Here is a 21,661-nt window from a genome sequence, read left to right on the forward strand (position 1 = left end):
CAATATACAATACACTTCCTAGTCTTCACAGAGAACTGAATTTTTCTATAAAGACATTTGTACTTATGCAACATGAGACGGCTAAAATATCTATGTAACTCACAAGATACTTCACACACAGTTGACAAAATAATGAATTTTGATATTTTAAATTTTTCTTTGTAATTGCTTTTAAGTGTCCTTTAATGATTAAAAACAAAACTTATGATTTGAGACTGAAGTCTAAGTTCAAAAGCATTTTCCACTTTAATGTACATCATAAATCCCCTAAATTATAACACTTAACTACACAAGATGGAGCAGCGAAATGCCCACCTCTGTACTCATTCTTTTTGGCAGCCACACTCAATCTATTGTAATACAGTTTTATCTATAGGGATAAGAAAAGTCTAATTGTTGGAATAAAAATTTTGTAATTACATCACAGTACACTGTCCAACTTTAACACAAGCAGGAATACCAAGCAAAGAGGCAAAATAACAATGAGAAGTATACATGCTCTTCATTCAAGAAATGTTTTAGAACTTCCAACAATAATGCAAGCACTGAAATTACTTTTTTACTTAAGATTTAAAAAAAGATACATCCATCTTTGTATAACCTCTATTCTCTGAATATAATTCTTATTTTCTCTTTGTATAAATGGCTGCAGAGGCTAAATTTAAATTGTCTTGGGATTCTTCAATAGTCATAGATTTAAGATCAATACATAGCAAGTTGAATGAAACATGAAGAGTAAACAAAACATAGTCACTCTCTCTACCAAGACCTTCTTTCTCTCATCTTCCACACAAGCTAATCCTATTACTTCTATCTTATTAATGCTACTTCCAAAGAGAAGGGCAGAAAGCATGCTAATATTCTAGGATAAAAGTATCTTTAAGTTGAAATAACATTAGAGGAAACAAGGGGGTAAGTCCCCCAAAAGAACACTACAGAGTTTACCGAGAGAGGAATGTGAAAAAGAAAGGGGGATGATCTAAAGAATTGCCTATAGTTCCTAAAATTATTTAGAAAATATTCTCACATTATCCATTATTTACCCTAATCACAAGTAACATTTATCATAATACTATTTAAAGTCTTAGAAATGCTACTTGTTCCTTATTAAAGAATACATTTTTAGTCACTTCAAATTTGGCACTGAATCTTAGAATAATCCAAATAGGACTTTAAAGTCCTGATTTTTCCTGAGTTCATCAACTCAAATTGCATGTTGGTTGGGATGTTGCTGCTCCTAATGAGAAACTCATCTCAAGCCATCACCTCTAGTTCAGTTTTAGGCAAACTGAAGTGAGAAGCCATTCAATGTAGAGCTGTGTAGTTATGGGAACTGATATTTTTAAAAAGGAATAGGAGGGTGAGTGGGAGGAGAAGACAGAGAAGCAGACACACTACTCATTTTATTTTATTTGTCAGATTCCTCTAATAAGCATCTAGAGACAGGCCCTGGAGTGGCTTTAAAGTAACTATAAAGGCCACAAAAGAGATTAAAAAAAAATGTTCACACTAGTACTTAGTGCCATTTTCCTAAATAATTATAAAGTAATCTTAAAAATGTGCTGCCTGACCAGCAGGTAGCACAAACATAAAACCCATAACAACAACAACAACAAAGTCAAAATCATTTATTAACCAGTACAATCTAGCCAGCAGAATCAATTTGAAGCAACTACAACACAGTGAAAAGGCACAAAGCATGCAATTCAGAAAAGAGTGGGTATAAAAAGGACACTGTCAAAGAGCTAATGCTCTAAATCTGACTTTTCATCAATGATATGTTAAAATGATCTGGTAGGAAGATAACTCAAACTTACAAACATACCAGTTTAATTATGTAATTGTTTGCAATTAAAGAGTGAAAAGCAATGAATGATATTTAATTACTTATTAGCCCTTAACAGTTTATAGTCACTCTGCAAAGATGTCTTGACACTTTTAAAGTTGACAGGATATTATTAGTGTACCTATTTCATGACCTACAATCACTTAAAAGGAAGTCACTTAATAAAGCACCAGTTTAAAACCCTATTTATTCTACTCCTTTTCTCAGCAATAAATGACTAAATTACTTAAAAGTATGCAAAGATAATTACCTTTACAGTTGTTGGTTAAATCTTGCTGGCATGAAGAACAAATGCTAATCTTAAATGGTACTACAGGCTGCAAAAAATAGGTGGGGTTTTTTATAAAAATAACTTTGACTTGTCTTAAAAAAAAATTCTAAGGCAAAATTATTTTAATAGTGTAGTGTAAAAAATAAGCTTATTATTTAGCATTTAATAGTGTCCACTTAAAGATAACATTCAATTAATTAAACTGAGGAAAACTGAGTATTCTTACTTGTAACTGGTTTGTCAGTATGACTATTCCCAGAGTATTTTCTTCTGTTTTTATTTTTATACATATAAACACAAACAATCTTAGTATTCAAACTAATGATTTTTTTTTAAAAAATCCATAATCCTAGGACTTCAACTGTGCTTCTTTGGACAAATATTTATTCAAACAACAAAGAATTTTAATTCTCTTAAACTATTTTAATACCTACTAAAAATCTTTGGTGCATTTAAGTAAAAACTGATTAGGTTAACAAATTTCTACACTTGATAAATTATTCAGTTTACATATTAAGTGCTAACTGCTATCAGCTAAAAAATTAATTTAAAACAATAAATTATGTTCATAAAATAAAAACTCTGAATGAGGCTAAGCTTAGTTGCAAGATTCAAAACTTTAAGTATAGTTACAAAATTAATGGATTTTAGAGTTAATGGAACATTTGTCCAAATACTCCAAATTAAATATTATAAAAGGCTAACTGAAAAGAGTAGGCCTCATTACATATTTTTTGTGCCAACTTCAACAACTTATATACATTCAGTTTGCCCAAATCCATGAGGTTTTCACAATTTTAAAATTTCCTATATTCTAATTTTGGAAATTAGAGGCAGCAGATTTGTGTGTTTGTCCATCTGCTGAGTAATTTCTTCATAAGAATTATGCTATCTAATTCCCAGACTGTTTACGATCACATGAGAAAATGTAGTGCCTGGCACACAGTAAGCATTTATTAATGCTAGCTTTCTTTCCCCATTAGTAGCTCTGACATTAATGATGTGAGCTTAACTGAGTCCTTTATCTTAACCTCAGATTCTTCATCTCTAAAATGGGAATATAACATGTCCTTTCTCTTTTAGAGCTGGTTATGAGGTTAAACGAGATAACTGAAAGCATTTTATGAAAGACTAAACCAGTATTCAAGTTTATCTACAACAATAACTAAATATCATTCTATTTCACTTTATATAAGAAATGTGTTCCAGAGAAGTTTTATACTGTAAACCAATTCCTACAATCAAATTACATATTTAAAGCATTAGGAAATTATTATTAAAAGAATCCTCAAGTAAATACCTTCAAAAAGCAAAGTATTCTTTTCAATGTGAAAATGCAACACTCTCTTTCTTTCTTGCTTCCAAGCATATAATATACCATACACAGACCCATACATACCATCTGCCTTTTTGTAAGTCCAAACTTTTCTACGATGGTTATGTAAGGCAGGGTATACTTTTAGGTATTATTTCATCTCATTACAGTAAGTTTTTTAATTAAAAGTCTTGCTGGTCTTTATGATAAAAATCATAAAGATCTGCATTTTTAAAAGTCAATTTGAAAGACTAACAGACTAATAGTACCTCATATAGTCAAGTTCAATCATGTAAGTACCTCAGATATAACATTTCCACACAAAAGTAAGAACCTTTTAAAAAGAAGAATACATTAATTTTATCTACTGGTCCTAGATTAATTACAACCAAACCTTGATAACTGAGGCGAAACTCAGGTTGGTTTTGTTACTTATATGAGCTACTTTGGTTAACTGCCTCAATCTCGACATTTTTTTTCTTTTATTTCCACTAGTATGGTGAATGCTCCTGTAAAGTACCTTCATTTCTTAAGTGCTTCAGCAAACAAGTTTCCCCATTATTAAGTGGTTAAATTTTATTCATTAAAACTTCATTATTTTATTTGTGATTTTTTTCACAAGGGCTGGGCCAGACTTTACAGTTTACACAAAAAAAAGTGCTTAAAGCAATTAGGAGTGTAAACAAAACTGAACTAGAAAACTCTTAAAATTGCTCTTTTCCAGTAGTTTACATACAAATGACATGCTAATAATAAATCAACCCTGCCTATTCTAATCCTTCAAGCAGCTCTACTAGGAAACATTATCCTAGTTTAAGTTTAAATTGACTTGAAAATATGGAAAGTGCACATCTTTAAAGGTATTTTATAATTTTAACTTTTTTCCTCGATTAATTTTTATCAGTGTGGTTTTTGCTCTAACTGCTATTTCTTTTCACCAAGTCCTCAACTTTTATCTCCTACAAAAATAAAAAATCAAGGATAATTACAGATATTGGGCTTATGTGAAAAGCAAAATAAAAATCTACATTACATGTAAATCTGTATACAAGTAGTGGTTCCCTTTAATTAAAGTAAACATTAAGTTTAGTTAGACATGAATTTTATACTTTGGCACCTTCCCTTATGATTATATATGAAATATCTAGGTTCTATTTCCCACAATTTTATTAGCCAAAGTAAATGAGACCAAAAGTAGCTTGTTAATTAAATTTCATTGATTAGTTATAATTGCCCCTCCTTTAGTGAGATGAAGATACATGCTATGATGTATTGCTGATGTTTCTTAAATGATAAAATTTAAAAGATGAACTTACCTTTAAAGCTATCTAGTTAAAACTGTCATAATTTGCCTTTAATACATTTTCAACTTGTATAATTTAATGCCTATACATTAAAAATATGCATTTCTTATTCATAATAATTGAAGCATAGGCAAAAACCAATTATTTGGATAATTATTTCATTTCTAGGTTTCATTTAACAAACTGTTCTTACATTAAGTTAGCTTCCTTGCTTTGAGTTTGTGAAAAGACCAAAGGATTAATTATAACCTGAAATTAGGGCCACATTAAAAAATAAAAAACAAACAAACCACGGAAATAGCCAAGAGTTCCCTATAAATTTAAATTCCTAATTTCAGCTTTTTAAAATGTGAAGAAATAATAATGAATCTTAATAAGGAAGAGTTGCAATTATCAGTGTACTCTTATATTCTTTCTTAAAGGCTACATGGTCAGTCCTTAATCTTGTTTAGAAGATGGTCAAGGAGAAAAACAGACTGAAACTAAAGAATGAAAATTTCCATGGATAATTAAGAAAAAACCCAAAAACAAAACCACAAAGTCAACAGCTAATAATTTTGAAAAGTTTGAGAAACCATTAAAAATTAGCACTAAGTTATCTTTAAAAATCATAAAAATGTTCATTTCAAATATTATACCTCAAAATGTGTCCCAATATTCTGTTCAGTAAACAGAGATACATATATTTTTCTTGATTTGAAATGGTTCTGAGGACTGGAGAAACTAGAGAAAATGAAAAATAGCAGCCTTACTAATTTAAAAGCCATCAGTCTAGGCTACCATTAGCACAAAACCATCAAAAGTCTGTGGAATGTTTAGATTTACTCATGAATGATGCTCGTTATTAGAAATACTTTGTACAGCAGTAGCATTATCAAGGCCTAGCAATGTTCCAAGATAAGACTGTTCTCTAGGATCTAGCATTTGTTCAGGTCGTACTGGATGAACTATATTTGCAGGTTGAGGAGTGAGAGTATACTTTTCCAGAAAAGCTAAATCAGCTGCTCGGGGATAATCAGTCGCTTGTGGCTGTGGCGATAGGATCTCATGAGAAGACGGTGGGAGTGTGGTTGTATGACGCACCAGATCGCTCTGAGTGTCAGGCATCTGAACTGGAACCAGTGTTACTGGAACACACACTTCAGACACATTCTGTAACATAGTCTTGGCTTCTGACTGATAAACTTTGGGCTGGTCCATATATTGTTTTGTTTCTGTTTGAAAGATTTTATCATCAGATGAGTATTCTACTGGCAAAGATACAAGTTTTTCCTCAGAAGTATTGAGTGGATCGTCAGGAGATTTTATGCCATGAACATGGTCAATGTGGTATTTCAGCTTGTCTTTCCGCTTAAATGTTGCATTACAGTGCTGACAGTTGAAAGGCCGGGCATCAGAATGAATAACCAAGTGTTTTGTTAAAGTTTTCTTAATTCTGAAAGATTGATTGCAAATTTGACACTTGTATGGTTTTTCACCTGTATGAACAAAAATGAAATTAAGTGTAAAATGCACTCGCTTGGTAAGACAATGATTTAAAGTAATAAATTATCTGCATGAATACTCATAAGAACTTAATAAAAGCAGTGATATTATATGTTATCACAATAAAGAAAACAGGTTCAAACACTAAAAAGATCCAGGCTTGAATTCTATCTGTACCACTTACCAGCCAAACCTGGAGCAAGATAGTTTCTTTCTTTTTTTTTTAAAAGATTTTATTTCTTTAACAGACAGAGATCACAAGTAGGCAGAGAGGCAGGCAGAAAGAGAGGAAGGGAAGCAGCCTCCCTGCTGAGCAGAGAGCCTGATGTAGGGATCCGTCCCAGGACCCTGGGATCATGACCTGAGCCAAAGGCAGAGGTTTTAACCCACTGAGCCACCCAGGCGCCCCGCAAAATAGTTTCTAAGCACTGTTTTCTTTGCCAGTAATATGGAATAATGATTGTACCTACCTCAGAATTGGTAAATGGAATGAATAAGAAAATGAGTAATGCTTAGATCTGTACCTGGCATAAGTACTTAATGGACTCAGATTATTAATATTGCTTTTTTTTATTTCTACTACAACCCCTAAAAAAGTTATAAAACCAAAACATCTGATTTTCTCCCACACAAGAAGGGAGAAACTCCAATTAACCAGGTTCTTAGAATCATACTAAGAAGTAGTGATTTTTATGTCTTGCCTAGTCTCCTTCTGGAGAGTTGATCAGGGTAAAGATCAAGGAAGCTGGACTGCTTTTCACTTTTCCCTGAGTCAGGTTTCCATGTTGTAGTTTTACATTTGTTTGTTTTTTTAATATGAAACATTATAAATTCTAGTGGTAGGCAGAATAACAGCCACTCAAAGACATACACGTTCTAGGGAGCTATAAATATGCAATTTCCATTGGCAATAGGGACTGTGCAGATCTGATTAAGAGTAAAGATCTTGAAACGGGGAGATTAACTAGATTATCCAGATGGGCCCAGTTTAAACATACAAGTCTTCAAAAGTGGTGAGCGATGAAGAATGGGTCAGAGAGATGCACTAAGAAGAATTCAACCCCTGCATTGCTGGCTTTGAACAGGGAAAAAGGGGCCAGAAACCAAGAAATGTGGTGGCCTTCAGAAGCTAGGAAAAACTCTCAGCTTACAGTACATAGTAAAACTAGAACCTGGGTCTTGGTCCTACAGCTCAAAGAATCAATTCTACCAACAAAACAATTGAGAAGGAACCCAATTCTTCCCTAGAGCTGCCACAAAGAAATGCAGCCCTACCCAAATACAGATTTTAGCCTATGTCAGATTTCTCACCAAAAGATCTGTAAGATCATACATACTGTATTGTTTAAGCCACTAAGGTTGTAGTAGTTTGTTACAGCAGCAAGACATACAACTGTACAACAGACATAAAGGCACGTATTTTTAAAGCTAAAAGAAAAGATTTTATATTGTTAGATGGGTTTATTGATAGCACTATTTTCTTTATCCTTCCATTAAAACAAGGCCAATTCTAAGAAAATTAAGAGAACTGCATCTTCAAGTTGGGCCACTAATATCGAACAATTGTTTACTTGTTAAATATTATTGCTTAATTGTTACTTTGTAGACCATTAGAACTTTCAAATCCCAGTGAAGAAAATTTATATAGACTGGGATGCTGGTTTCTGACACTATTAGATTCCTACTCATTTCTGGACTGATATCATTACTGATGTCACTAAAGAAGAAATAAGACCTGAAGTAACACATTATATAAAGGGTTAAAATTCCTGAAGAGATACTATTTGCAACTGTGTATAGAAAACACTGTATCCAACATATGATCTCATCTGCAATACCCAGAATCAGGGACAATATGAAAAAGGTCATAAAAGAGTGTTCTGAAAAACAAAATTATACTTCCAAAATGCAAGAAGAACTACAAAGCTCTTTCTGTAATTCCTGGCATCAAAACCAGTCACACCAGGAGCTTTTATGACTTTTTTAAAAACAAAAACCCTAGCACAGCATTATTACCACCACCACCAAGCACAGGATTTATTTTTTAAAGATAAAAATTTATTAGTTTTAAGTGTTCTCCTTTGGCACAGCATTAGCCATGATAGTTTCTTAAGCACATTCCTTAAAAAGCTTTCATAAAGGACTTAATAAAGTCATAGTCAATCAGTTCCAGTGTCCCACAAATACTTTTAAGAAACTGGGACCCAAACAGGCATACTGAGAAGTTCTTTGAGAAGTTTTTATGATCATTTTAAACAAATATCATTTTCCAACAGAAAAATCAATTTAGGTTTGTAAAAAGATAAAGATCCACAAAGGAAATGTTGAAGTATTATATTTAAAAATATATTTTAAAAAATATCATATTTAAAAAGCAAATCTAGAGTGCTTAAAGAAACATAGTGAAAAGGGTCAATTATGAATTTAATGAAAAGAGGAATACATATCAAAGAAACATACTTTCTACAGCAAGTCCTTCTGTAGCAAAATTACCTATTTGACAATATTTAATTCAAGTTGGATGCATCTCAAGATCATAAATCAGAGACCTAAGAAAACAAAGGAAAGGTCTCTTACAAGATATATAGGAAGATGTTTATTTTTTAAGAGTAGAAGTAGATAAAACAACACTTAAAGAAAGCTAATCTGTTTCTCAACTAAAACCACAGAAACTTATGAGTTTTTAGAATTAAAAACTGTTGGGGCACCTGGGTAACTCAGTCGGTTAAGCATTCTTGATTTCAGCTTAGGTCATCATCTCAGTCATGAGATCAAGCCCCACATCAGGCTCCGTGCTCAGCACAGAGCTGCTTGAGATGCTCTCTTCCTCTCACCCTTTGCCCCTCCCCCACTCATGCTGTCTCTAAATAAAAAAAATAAAATCTTTAGAACTAAAAACAGTCTTCCAGTGGATCTGTTATATTTAGATATTAAAAATTAGTATATGAGGGACACCTGAGTGGCCCAGTCGCTTAAGCCTCTGCCTTCAGCTCAGGTCATGATCCCAGGGTCCTGGGATAGAGCCCTGCACTGGGCTCTCCGCTCAGCAGGGAGCCTACTTCCCCCTCTCTCCCTACTTGTTATCTCTCCCTATCAAATAAATAAATTAAAAAAATTAGTATATGAAAATATAACTTAGAACTTCCATTCAGACTTAATGGAGTAATTCATGTCACACTAAGTCTCTTGCTGCTGAAGAGGAAAAGACACAAGATTTTTAAAAACTCAATCTACTCTTTAAGGGACTGAAGTACAAACAAGGCAGGCAGGACGTGAGAAGCCAAGATTCTGGAGACACAAGAAGATATGGAGGTGTCTTCTTTCCTCAGTGCACTTTCAGATTTAATGTATGGGGAAACAGAGGGCAAGTGGCAGCTGGAAGGTAAAAGCTGGAGTTTGGAACTAGCAAGAATTTAAGGGGTCAAGAGCCTGGAAAAAAGAACAAAGAAATGAACAAAATACCTGTATTTTCCAACTCCCAAGATGACCATTTGCTGGATGAGATAGCTAAAAACCAGAGGCTGGGATACTGAATGTTTGAACAGATACAGCAGCAATCCCAAGGGTACTAGGGAAACAAAGATTAGAGTTTAAGTCTCATCAAAGTGGAGAGACTCTTGGTATAAACACCATACTTCAGTTGAGACCCCAGAATGATGATGAACTAGAAGAAAAGTAGAGTAGAAACAGACCAGAAGAGATCAATGCCATCTCAGTCTATCTGCTTGTGAGAAAATTAAATATATGTGGGAAAAAAATACAACTTCAAGAGCTTCTGTAATTTTTCATTCACAAAATCTAAAGTTCAATTCAAAGCTGTCAGGCCTATCAAGAACAGAATCAAATGACCAAATGCCAAAAGAGGGAGGGAAAAAAAAGATAACAGATACACCTAAAGGTGAAGAAAAACTACATTAAGACTAGAATATTAAAATGAATATGAGTAACATGTTCAAGAATTGGAATCTATGGGAAAAAGGAAATTCTGGAACAGGTAAAAAAAAAACTGAGCAATTCAGTAATTCAGTAGATGGATGTGGTAGCAAATTAGACACCACAGAAGAATAATTAGTATATTGAAAAATGGATCAATAGGAATTATCCATATGGAAGCACACAGAAAAATAGGATAGAAAATACAGAAATATGCCTGGGTGACTCAGTTGGTTAAGCATCTGATTCTTGATTTCAACTCAAGTCATGATCTCAGGATTGTGAGATCAAGCCCTGTGCTGGGCTCAGGGTTGGGCGTGGAGCCTGCCTGAGATTTTCTCTTTCCATCTCCCTCTGCCCCTCCCAACCAGCACATTCGTTCTTTCTCTCTCTGTAAACAAAACAAAACAAAACAAAAAAAACAGAAAAAGCATGAGAGATAGCTATAACATACATAAATTGGAATCCCGGAAAAAGGAGAGAGTACAGAGGAAAGGCAATATTTGAAAGAAAAAATGGCTGAGAATCTTACTAAACAATAGAAAGACATCTCAAGTCAAAGATGCAGTAAGTTCTACAAACCTCACAAAATTAAAAAAAAAAACAAAAAACAAAAAAACCACAAAAAACCCTAAAGCCAAAAAGTACATCTGAGCACACTATAATTAAACTACTAAAAATCAAAGCTAGAAAAATCTTAAAGCGCAACCGATTAAAAAGAGACATTTCCTTTAAATGAGCAACAATAACAACAGTATACTTTTCAACAAAAACAAAACAAGTTCAATGAGGAAAAAAATGACATATTTACAATGTTGAAAGAAAATTAAATTCTAATGCAAATTCTATACTCAGGAAAAATATTCTCCATAAAAAAAACCAACAAAAACAACATTTTCAGATAATCAAAACCTAAGAGAAGTTGGTGCCTATCCTGCAGATATTCACCAAAGGAGTTCTTCATGCAAAAGGAAAAAATCCCTGGGACGCCTGGGTGGCTCAGTTGGTTAAGCAGCTGCCTTCAGCTCAGGTCATGATCCCAGCATCCTGGGATCGAGTCCCACATCGGGCTTCTTGCTTGGCAGGAAGCCTGCTTCTCCCTCTGCCTCTGCCTGCCACTCTGTCTGCCTGTGCTCACTCTCGCTCCTCTCTCTCTGACAAGTAAATAAATAAATAATTAAAAATAAATAAATAAATAAGGAAAAAATCCCAGGTGGAAGAATGCAAATGCAGGAAATAACAAACAGTAAAGGGCAAATATATGGTTAAAAATAAATAATATGTGTTATATAAAACAAACCAAAAAATAATGTCTTTGTGTTTTAAAGTATATGTAGAATTAAAATACATTCTGCATAAAAAGTCAGGATAAAGGTATTGTAAGGTCTTTGCACTGTCTAGGAACTGGTAAAGAACTAACAAGATAGATTCTTTAGGGTTCTATCTAACAAAATAGCAATCTTTAGGGTGACTACTAAAGAACAATGCAAGAACATTCAACTGACAAGCTAATTGAAGGGAAAATGTGTAATAAAAATTTTTCATGATTATAGGGAAGTGAGGATGAGAGAGAGAAAGCATCAAGGAACACGTGAGACCAATAGCATGATGACAGATTTAAACCCAATAAATATCATGTAAAATTTTAATAACTAAACACATCCCAATTAAAAGAGATTATAATGGATAATAAAACGAGGCTCCAAAGAGACACATCTTAAATAGAGGCCCACAGAAAAACTGAAAGTAAAGACAGAAAAAATATATCACTGATATCAGTAACATAAAAATACTTAGAAAACATCCCAAATATTTAGGAATTAAGCAATGTAATTAAAAATAAACCATTAATAAGAGAATAAATCAGAATAGACATTAGAAAATACTGTAACTGAACTATGATGAAAACAGGAACCATAAAACAAAGGGTGGAATCTCACTAAAGCAGTGTTTAGAGGGCAATTTATAACTTTAAAATACATACAAGAAAAAATAAAAAGAAATGCTAAAATTCAGTAAGTAAGGCATGGATTTAAAAAGCTAGGGAAAAACAGAAATTAAACCCAAACAAAATTAAAAGAAGAAAAAGCAGAAATGAAATTTAAAAAATGCATAAAGAAGGGAAAAATAACAAATTCCTACAGTTACCAAAAAGATACATAATATGATAACTTTAATTTTGAACAGATTTCATGGAGTCCTTTAAAAATAAAAAATCTGACAGCTCTATATTAAATAATATTTCACTGAAGTCTTTCTCTAAAGAAAATAAGTTCAGAGGGATTTATCAGCGAATTCCTCCAAATATTAAGAAGGAAATAATGCAGGGCGCCTGGGTGGCTCAGTGGTTTGGGCCTCTGCTTTCAGCTCAGGTCATGGTCCCAGGGTCCTGGGATGGAGCCCTGCATCAGTCTCTCTGGTTGGCAGGGAGCCTGCTTCCTCCTCTCTCTCTGTCTGCCTCTCTGCCTACTTGTGCTCTCTGTCTGTCAAATAAATAAATATTTTTTTAAAAAATAAGGAAATAATGCCAACTTTACATAAACTCCTCCATTTCTTTTAAAAAGATGTATTACTTCCCAAATAATTTTTGAGGCCAGCAGAGTCATAGTAATAAAACCTGTCAGGGGCATTACAAGAGGGGGAAAAAAGGAGAATGTCTAATCAACATAGGCCAAAAAAAAGACCAATCAGGAATGCAAGATCTCATATTAAAAAATCAATGTCATTTATCTTATTAATAAGGGAAAAAGATATGATCACCTCAATAAATGCAGGAAAAAAATCTGATAAAATTCAACACCTATTCATAACACTAAATAAATGAGGAATGGATGGTAATTTATCTGATAAACAGTATATAGAAAACATCATACTTTTTAAAGATTTTATTTATTTGAGAGAAGAAAGAGAGCATGAGCAGGGGAGAAGGGCAGAGGGATAAGCAGACTCCCTGCTGAGCGGAAAGCTATGGAAGGGCTTAATCCCAGGACCCAGGATTATGACCTGAGCCAAAGGCAGGAGCTTAACTGACTGAGCCACCCAAGAGCCCCAGAACACATCTTACTTAATTATGAAATACTGAAAGCTTTTCCCTGGAGATTCAGAGTAAGACAAGGATGTCCACTACTCAGTATTTCTAATCATATACCACTAGTGATGTCAACCAAAGTAGTAAGGCCAAGAGGGAGAGAAAAGGATTTAGAAAGGGATAAATTAAATTTTCACTATTCACAGATGGCCAGTTTGTATGCCTAAAAAAATCCAAAAAAGAGATAAACTATGAAAATAACTTACAGCAAAGTCATTGGATAGAAAGTCAATATACAAACTCAACTGCATTTTTATACATCAGAAACAAATACAAATAAAAACAGTTTTCAATTTTGTATAAAAACATCAAATATCTAGGCACATATCTAATGAAAATGTGCGAGATATCTGCACTAAAAAGTTGTAACTTCTTTTTTAAGTAGGCTCCATGTCCAAGGGCCTGAGACCATGACCCTGAGACCAAGAGTCATATGCTCCACCAAATGAACCAGGTACTCCCCAAAACCATAACATCTTTGAACAACATTTAAAAGAACTTAAGTTAATGTACAGACTGTTCATGGATTGGATGATTCAATATTATAAAGATAATCAATTAAGGAAAAATTGACTATATAATTGAAAATGGAATATAATATTAATATAATGTTATATTATATAATTAGTATATATTAAATATATAATATATAACAATACATTGTAAAATATATATTAGAAAATATATAATTATATATTTTATATATAATTTATTTATATAATTATATAATTGTTATATAATTATTATATATTATAGGATTTGTATTATAGTATAATTATAATATATATTGAATATAATATTCAAGGACATTCTAATAAAATTCCAGCAGGTGTTTGTGTTTGGAAATTAGTAAGATATTTCAAAATTTGTCTAAAAACATAAAGGAACAAGAATAATAAAGACACCAAAAAAAACGTTGGATAATTTATAGTACCAGATATCAAGTCATAGTAATTTACATATATAGCAGTGGTGCAAGGATATACAAATAATACAAAAGAACTGAGCAAAGCCCAAAAAGAAACCACACATATATCATCACTTAATTTAAAACAAATATGCCAATGAAATGCTGTAAGGAAAGGATGGTCTTTACGATAAATGGTGCTCAGGTAACTAGAGAGCTACATGCAAAAAGAAGTTAAAAAGGAAATTTGATCTTTACGTAATAATGAACACAAAAGTAAATTACAGAAGGTTCATAATCTAAATATGTAAGTTAAAACAGATCTTCTAGAAGGTAACAAAAAAATATATTAACAACCTTGGAATAGGCAGAAATTTCTCAAAGAGGATACAGTCAAAAACTAACTAGAAAAAAACCCCTGATACATGACTTCTAAAAAATTCTAAAACTTCATTCACTGAAAGATGCCATTACTAGAGTGAAGAGGGAAGCCACAGAGTAGAATGAATCTGCAATTTATATATCGAACAATGGACTCATCCAGAATACAGACATAACTCCTGAAGATGAATTAGAAAAAGACAAACAATCCAGTTTAAGAAAATCAACAGAAGAATGAATCAGGTATTCCAAGAAAGAGGATATTCAAATGAGTATATATGGGAAGGTGCTCAGTATCATTATTTTCACAGAGATGCAAATTAAAGCCACTTTGAGACAGTGCTACATATCCATCAGAATAGCGCAGAAAAAAGGCAATATCAAGTGTTGGTGAAAATAGGGAGCAACTGGAATTCTCATAAACCATATACTCACTGGTAAAAACACAAACTGCATAATTACCTTAGAAAACTGTTCAGTCATGTCTACTAAAGTAGAACATATATGCATATCTTATCAGCCAACAAACCTGGCCAGGCATATACACAAAAGAAATAAATGTGTATGTATAATGAAAAATCATGAACAAGAATTTCAGAGCAGCTTTATTCATAATACATCCAGGTAATTACAAACCAAGTGTCCATCAAAGTACAATGGATAAATAAACATTTTATCAATAAAATGGATAAAATTATTATGAAAATTAAAGGAAATAAACCATTTCCATGGATGAATATCACAGACATCATACTGAGTGAAGTAAACAAGACAAAAAAAAAAGTACATACTGTATGATTCCATTTATATCAAGTTCAAACAGGCAAAACTAATTAGTGGTGATAGAAGTCATAATAATGATTATTTTTCAAGGAGATTATTAACTGGGAGGGACCAAAGAGGATACTTCTGCAATTCTGGTACTAGTAATATATTAATAATTTATATTAATCTAAGTGGTGTTTACGTAAATGTATTCACTTATAAAAATTCATTGAGGGGCACCTGGCTGGCTCAGTGGGTTAAAGCCTCTGCCTTCAGCTCAGGTCATGATCTCAGGGTCCTGGGATTGAGCACTCGCATCGGGCTCTTTGCTCAGCGGGGAGCCTGCTTCCCTTCCTCTCTCTGGCTGCCTCTCTGCCTACTTTGATCTCTGTCTGTCAAATAAATAAATAAAATAAAAATTCATTGAACTGTTCATTAAGATTTGGGTACTTTACATATAGTTTAAATAATTCTACCAAGTCTAAATTCAGGCCCTAAATTTATCAGCTTTAATGCCTGTTTTAAATGAATGCACTACATTTCAACAAGACTACTGCTGAGAACAGATCTAATCACTATTCTGAGAATTACAACAAGCAAAACGCATAACAGATGAGAGTAAGTCATCTGAATTCCAATTTATTTCCCTAATTGTGCGGTTTGAAAACATCAGATAGATTAGATGTCAGTCATAGGTAAATATGATAAATTCATTCATTCAACAAATACTATTAAGCACCTACTATTTGCAAGTCCTGGGTTAGGCACTGATCATATCTTCTCATCTGAACCATTAAGTACACTGACCTGGCCAAAACTGAAACCAATCCATTAGTTACAGCTCGCCTAGAGAAAGAATACATTAACAGAAAAGAAAAGGTCTATATGGGATCTAGTTAAGGGGATTCCAAAAAAACCTGAATCTGTTTCTTGAAAAAAGCAGTACAGATAATGCGCTAAGGGTATCCTGGCGAGGCAAAAGGAATCTGGGGAGCAAAATTATTCTGGTCACAAGAGAGGTACTAAGTTTAGCTTTACAAAACTAAAGATGATTCAGTATCCTTCACCATTTCCTTGATAAACTATTCCATAAAATTACTACTTAATTTTACTCTATAACTGTATTTAGCAATTTTTCTAGTTAATAAATTTAGCAACTCTGCTTCCTTGATTCGAGAAAAAGGATACTTTGGCTAGTACACTATTCATTCTCTAGAAAGTGAATAATAATAAGCTGACATTCTCGTGAATCTATTTCCAGTGGTAATTATGAAGACTCCTAAGAGTATTTATAGCTCTCAGTGTACAGATATAAAAGTGAGTTAAATCTCAGGAATGGACTTGGGAATATGGTAACCTGTTTTTGGAAGGGTCACACTGTCTGGGTAGCCTGATGATTAAATTAACATTAGGAGTTGGCAAACTATGGCCCGAAAGCCGAATACAGCCTCTTGCCTGTTTCTGTAAATGAAGTTTTATTCGAATACAGCCATGTTTATTTGATTACACATTATCCAAAGTTGCTTTCATGCTACAGAAGCACAGTTGAGTGATAGAGACTGTCTGGGCCACAAAGTCTTAAACATTTTTTAAATTAAAAAAAAAAAAATTTTTTTTTTTAAAAGATTTTATTTGACAGACAGAGATCACAAGTAGGCAGAAAGGCAGGCAGAGAGTGCGGGGGCGGGGTGTGTGTGTGGGGGGGGGGGAAGCAGGCTCCCTGCTGAGCAGAGAGCCCTATGCGGGGCTCATCCCAGGACGCTGAGATCATGACCCAAGCCAAAGGCAGAGGCTGTAACCCACTGAGCCACCCAGGTGCCCCACAGTCTTAAACATTTATTATTTAGCTCTTTACCAAAAAAGTTCACTGACCTCTGCTTTAGGTGATTTCTCCCTCTCGTTTCTTAACTGCCATAAACTTTATCTTATTCCGTGACTGAGTTCACTTCTGCAGTTTTCAATGGGCAGAGTGACTTGTCCCTAATTCCAATTGAGACATTCAGAGATGGAAATTCCACATTGTCACTGGTCACTGACTAATTACTATAAGTCAATGTTTTCAAAAACTTAATATAATCATGAAGCCCTTATTAAGTTTCTCCTCTTAAATAATTCCTGCAGTTCTACAATTCTTTTTTTTTTTTTAAAGATTTATTTATTTGACAGATAGAGGTCACAAGTAGCCAGAGAGGCAGGCAGAGAGAGAAGGGGAAGCAGGCTCCCTGCTGAGCAGAGAGCACAGATGCAGGGCTCAATCCCAGGACCCTGGGATCATGACCTAGAGCCGAAGGCAGAGGCTTTAACCCACTAAGCACCCTGGTGCCCCAGTTTTACAATTCTTAAATCATTAATGGTCTTGAATTAACTTCCTGTAAGTTCATCTCTTTCAAACCATAAGCTTATTAAGCTTATTATTCATAAATAATATGGAAGATAGCATTAATATGGTTTCCTCATTTTATATTCCTATTTATGTACCCCCAAATTATGACTTTTTCCTTGGGGGGGTGTATTTTATTTTTAATAGCAGCACTGTACAAGTAATAAATGAAATTGCCCAAATCCAGTTATTTTCCACTCTGGTATTTATGAAATCAATTATTTTTCTCTTCTAGAACAATGGCTTGAGAAAGTCCAAATAAATATAGAACAAAACAGCCATAAATGCACAAATAAGTTGTTTTTTTTTTTTTTTAAAGAAAGAAAGGTTAGGTTTAAGAAGGGAGTTGAGGGAAATGGGAAGGGGAGATGAACCATGAGAGACTATAAATTCTGAAAAACAATCTGAGGGTTTTGAAGGGGCGGGAGGGTGACAGGAGGGGGGAGCCAGGTAGTGGGTATTATGGAGGGCACATATGGCATGGAGCACTGGGTCTGGTGCATAAACAATGAATTCTGTTATGCTGAAAAGAAATTAATAAAAAAAATGAAGAGAAAAAAAAGAATTCTTAATTTCTATGGGAAGTCAAACAAGGACTATGACAACATCTAAGAAAGAATCCAACACAGTGTGTATTTCAAAATATGGCAGCATTACCAAGGGGGAACAAAGAAGGGTTTAGAAAATGGTATCTTCTGGAAAGCAGCTGAAACAAATCATTCTATTATAAACTACCTAAAATCACAACTCACTATGTGAAAAGGAAAGTATACAAGAGTAACCTGGTAAGGGAAATAAAAATCAAAACCACACTGAGATACCACCTCACTCTAGTCAGAATGGCTAAAATGAACAAGTCAGGAAACGACAGATGTTGGAAAGAATGTGAAGAAAGGGGAACCCTCCTACACTATTGGTGGGAATGCAAGCTGGTGCAACCACTCTGGAAAACAGCATGGAGGTTCCTTAGAAAATTGAAAACAGAACTACCCTATGACCTAGCAATCAAACTACTGGGTATTTACCCTAAAGATACAAATGTAGTGATTCGAAGGGGCGCATGCACCCGAATGTTTACAGCAGCAATGTCCACAACAGCCAAACTATGGGAAGAACCTAGATGTCCATCAGCAGATGAATGGATAAAGAAGATGTTGTATATATACACAATGGAATAGTATGCAGCCATCAAAAGAAATGAAATCTTGCCATTTGCAACGACGTGGATGGAACTAGAGGGTATTATGCTGAGCGTAGTAAGTTCATCAGTGAAAGACAATTATCATATGATCTCAATGATAATGAGGAATTGGGAAGCAGAGTTGGGGCTTGTGGGGTAGGGAAGGAAAAAATGAAACAAAATGGGATCAGGAGGGAGACAAACCATAAGAGACTCCTAATCTCACAAAACAGACTGAAGATTGCTGGAGGAAGGGGAGGTGGAGAGGGTGGCTGGGTTATGGACATTGGGGAGGGTATGTGCTATGGTGAGTGCTGTGAAATGTGTAAGCCTGATGATTCACAGACCTGTACCCCAGAGGCAAATAATACATTATATGTTAATACGAATAATTTTTTTAAAAAAGAGTAAACTGGTAAGAATCAAATCCTATCTGACTTATTCATTCAAAAGAGGAAAAAAAAAGGAATGTCTTCAGAGAGTTACACAGATACAGCACAAACATAAATATCCAGAAAAGGGGAGTATTAGAGCTAAAAGGTGAGTAAATTCCCCATGGAGAAAAATTTGCCCGAATTTTACAAAATAATATTCAAAAATATTGAAGCTTATAGAGAACTGAAGGGCAGAATATTACTCATCCATGACCTCAATTTTAATAAAGTAAGTAAAAATCATATGGGGAAAAGACAAAAAATTTAACCAAGAACAACCAAGTTTAAAAGTCCATATTTTACTCCTGAATAATTACACAAAAGTATAAATAAAATACCCATTAACTTTTACCTGAATGCGTCCGAAAATGCATTTCCAGACTTGATTTGCCTTTAAAAATTTTCTTACAAACATCACATTGATGAAAGGTTGCTTTATATCTAAGAAACATAAAAAGGGTAGAGTTTTCAATATAACTTTAATAATATAATGAAAATAGGTTATAACACTTAAAAAGTTTACATGTAATTCTCACATTAATACAGCACAGAACTCCAAAGGAATGTAGAAATACTTTTAAAGTATCAAACTTACTTCTGGCTCTTCCTCCTCCAGTTACATTCAATAAGCAAATCTATAAAAAGAGGCCTTAGACTTTAAACCATTTAATTTTAAGATTTAAATCACTAAACTCCTGTAATATTATTATTTGCTATTATAAATATCAAAGGAAAAATTATAGGGACAGAAACAAACCAATTATGGGTTCAAGGAAGAAAAAAGGAGTTGAACAAAGAGGTCTGGCGGAAATTTAGGGGTGATGGACTACACTGGATCTTGACTGTGGTCATGGTTATATGACTACATGCATCTGTCAAAACATGCACAAAACTAGGAATTTCTCTGTATGTAGAGTATACCTTAGTCAAATTTAAAAAATAGATGCTGGGGCTGAATGAAGAGAAACTGCAGCAACTCAAAATGTGCCTCCATCAAAAAGGTGACACTGCTCCAATTGGTTCTCTTAATAACACAAATAATAAATATTACAAACTTGAAGCTAAATTTTATACTTAAATTTTAAAAGAACACAATATCAGAGCTTTATTTTTATCACAGATTAAAAGACATAAGAAGCTACAAGGTACTCAAATCTACCTTATCAAGCAGTAAAGTGCAGTACCTAAGAATATGTGTGTGTGATTTAAACAATCCTGGACTCCAATTTCATTGTGGGATTAAGACACTGTAAAATGATTAGCATTTAAGTGGTGGTTATTAGGAAACCTATCATCTCACCTTGGAAGTAATTCATATCTGATGAGCACATGCCAAACTAACTCAAACACAGGTTACTATAATGTTCTGTAAGACAGTTTGCTTTTAACCTATCTACTGAGTCTTACTGGAATGTTTAACGCATATCGTTACCAATATTCAACAGCAACAGTACGCCTAAGGTTTCAAATGCCACTCGTACTTTTCAAGCCATTCAACTCAACATTTACAAAGCGGCTACAAAAACTCCATGCAAGGTCCTGTCTTCCAGAAACTTACTTCTACTTGATGAAACATTTAAAAAGATAATCTAGATTTAGTGACTTGGAAGTGTCACTGATGAACTTAGCAAAAGACCTGTAACTAGTATACTTGTTTTGTCTTATTCTGTTCATATTCACAGTAATTACAAATGGAGATACAAACAGGGGCACACATAGAGAGACACAGGGGTCTTTTCTGCCCTGCATAGGACATTTAGCAATGCCTGAAGACATTTTTGGTTTTCACAACTGGGGCTAGGTAGGTGCTACTGCCATCTGGTGGACAGAAGTCAGGAATACCAATAAATAAACCTAAAGTGTACTGGCCAGCTCCCCAACAAAGAATTAGCCCGCCCAAAATGTCTAAATTGCTGTGACTAAGAAATCTTGGTCTATATTATGAACTGAGTGACTTTTTAAACACACATAAGCTCAAACACTTTAAGTGCCTCACAGTGAACATAAAATAAAGATAAAATCTACAAAGACCTCAATGGGTCAGGCCCTATGCATGTATCTGGGATTCTTCTTTCTCTTATGGATGTTAGAGTATGGGTTTTCAAGATAGGATTAATAAAAAGTTCCAAATGAAGTTGAGATGCCCACTGTGAAAAGGACTTAAAAATGGGTGGCTCAGTTGGTGAAGTTTCTGCCTTTGGCTCAAGTCATGATTTCTGGGTCCTGGGATTGAGTCCTGCATTGAGCTCCCTGCTCAAGGGGTGCCTGCTTCTCCCTCTCCCTGTGCCCTCCCTTAACCTTGTGCTCTCTCCCTCTTTCTCAAATAAATAAAATTATTTTTTAAAAATGTCTATTGAGTTAGAAATAAGGAA

The 21,661-nt window shown here is 34.0% G+C and overlaps 1 protein-coding gene across 2 annotated transcripts in view; it reads right to left on the reverse strand.

Moving 5' to 3' along the window:
- Positions 1-1,612: 1,612 nt before the first annotated feature.
- ZBTB41 (zinc finger and BTB domain containing 41) overlaps positions 1,613-21,661 on the reverse strand; it is a 49,318-nt gene continuing 29,269 nt past the window's right edge. The window contains exons 10-12 of one of the 2 annotated variants that reach the window (XM_059145637.1): positions 19,642-19,730; positions 9,684-9,789; positions 6,081-6,214 (exon numbers count right to left, since the gene is read on the reverse strand). In XM_059145637.1, the coding sequence (XP_059001620.1) occupies positions 6,211-6,214; positions 9,684-9,789; positions 19,642-19,730 (199 nt within the window). In that variant the 3' untranslated portion in view covers positions 6,081-6,210. Of the gene's footprint in view, positions 6,215-9,683; positions 9,790-19,641; positions 19,731-21,661 lie in introns of both variants that reach the window. The other variant, XM_059145636.1, reaches the window with a different exon arrangement.

The sequence above is a fragment of the Mustela lutreola genome, chromosome 14, assembly GCF_030435805.1.
Source record: "Mustela lutreola isolate mMusLut2 chromosome 14, mMusLut2.pri, whole genome shotgun sequence".
NCBI classification, from domain to species: Eukaryota; Metazoa; Chordata; class Mammalia; order Carnivora; family Mustelidae; genus Mustela; species Mustela lutreola.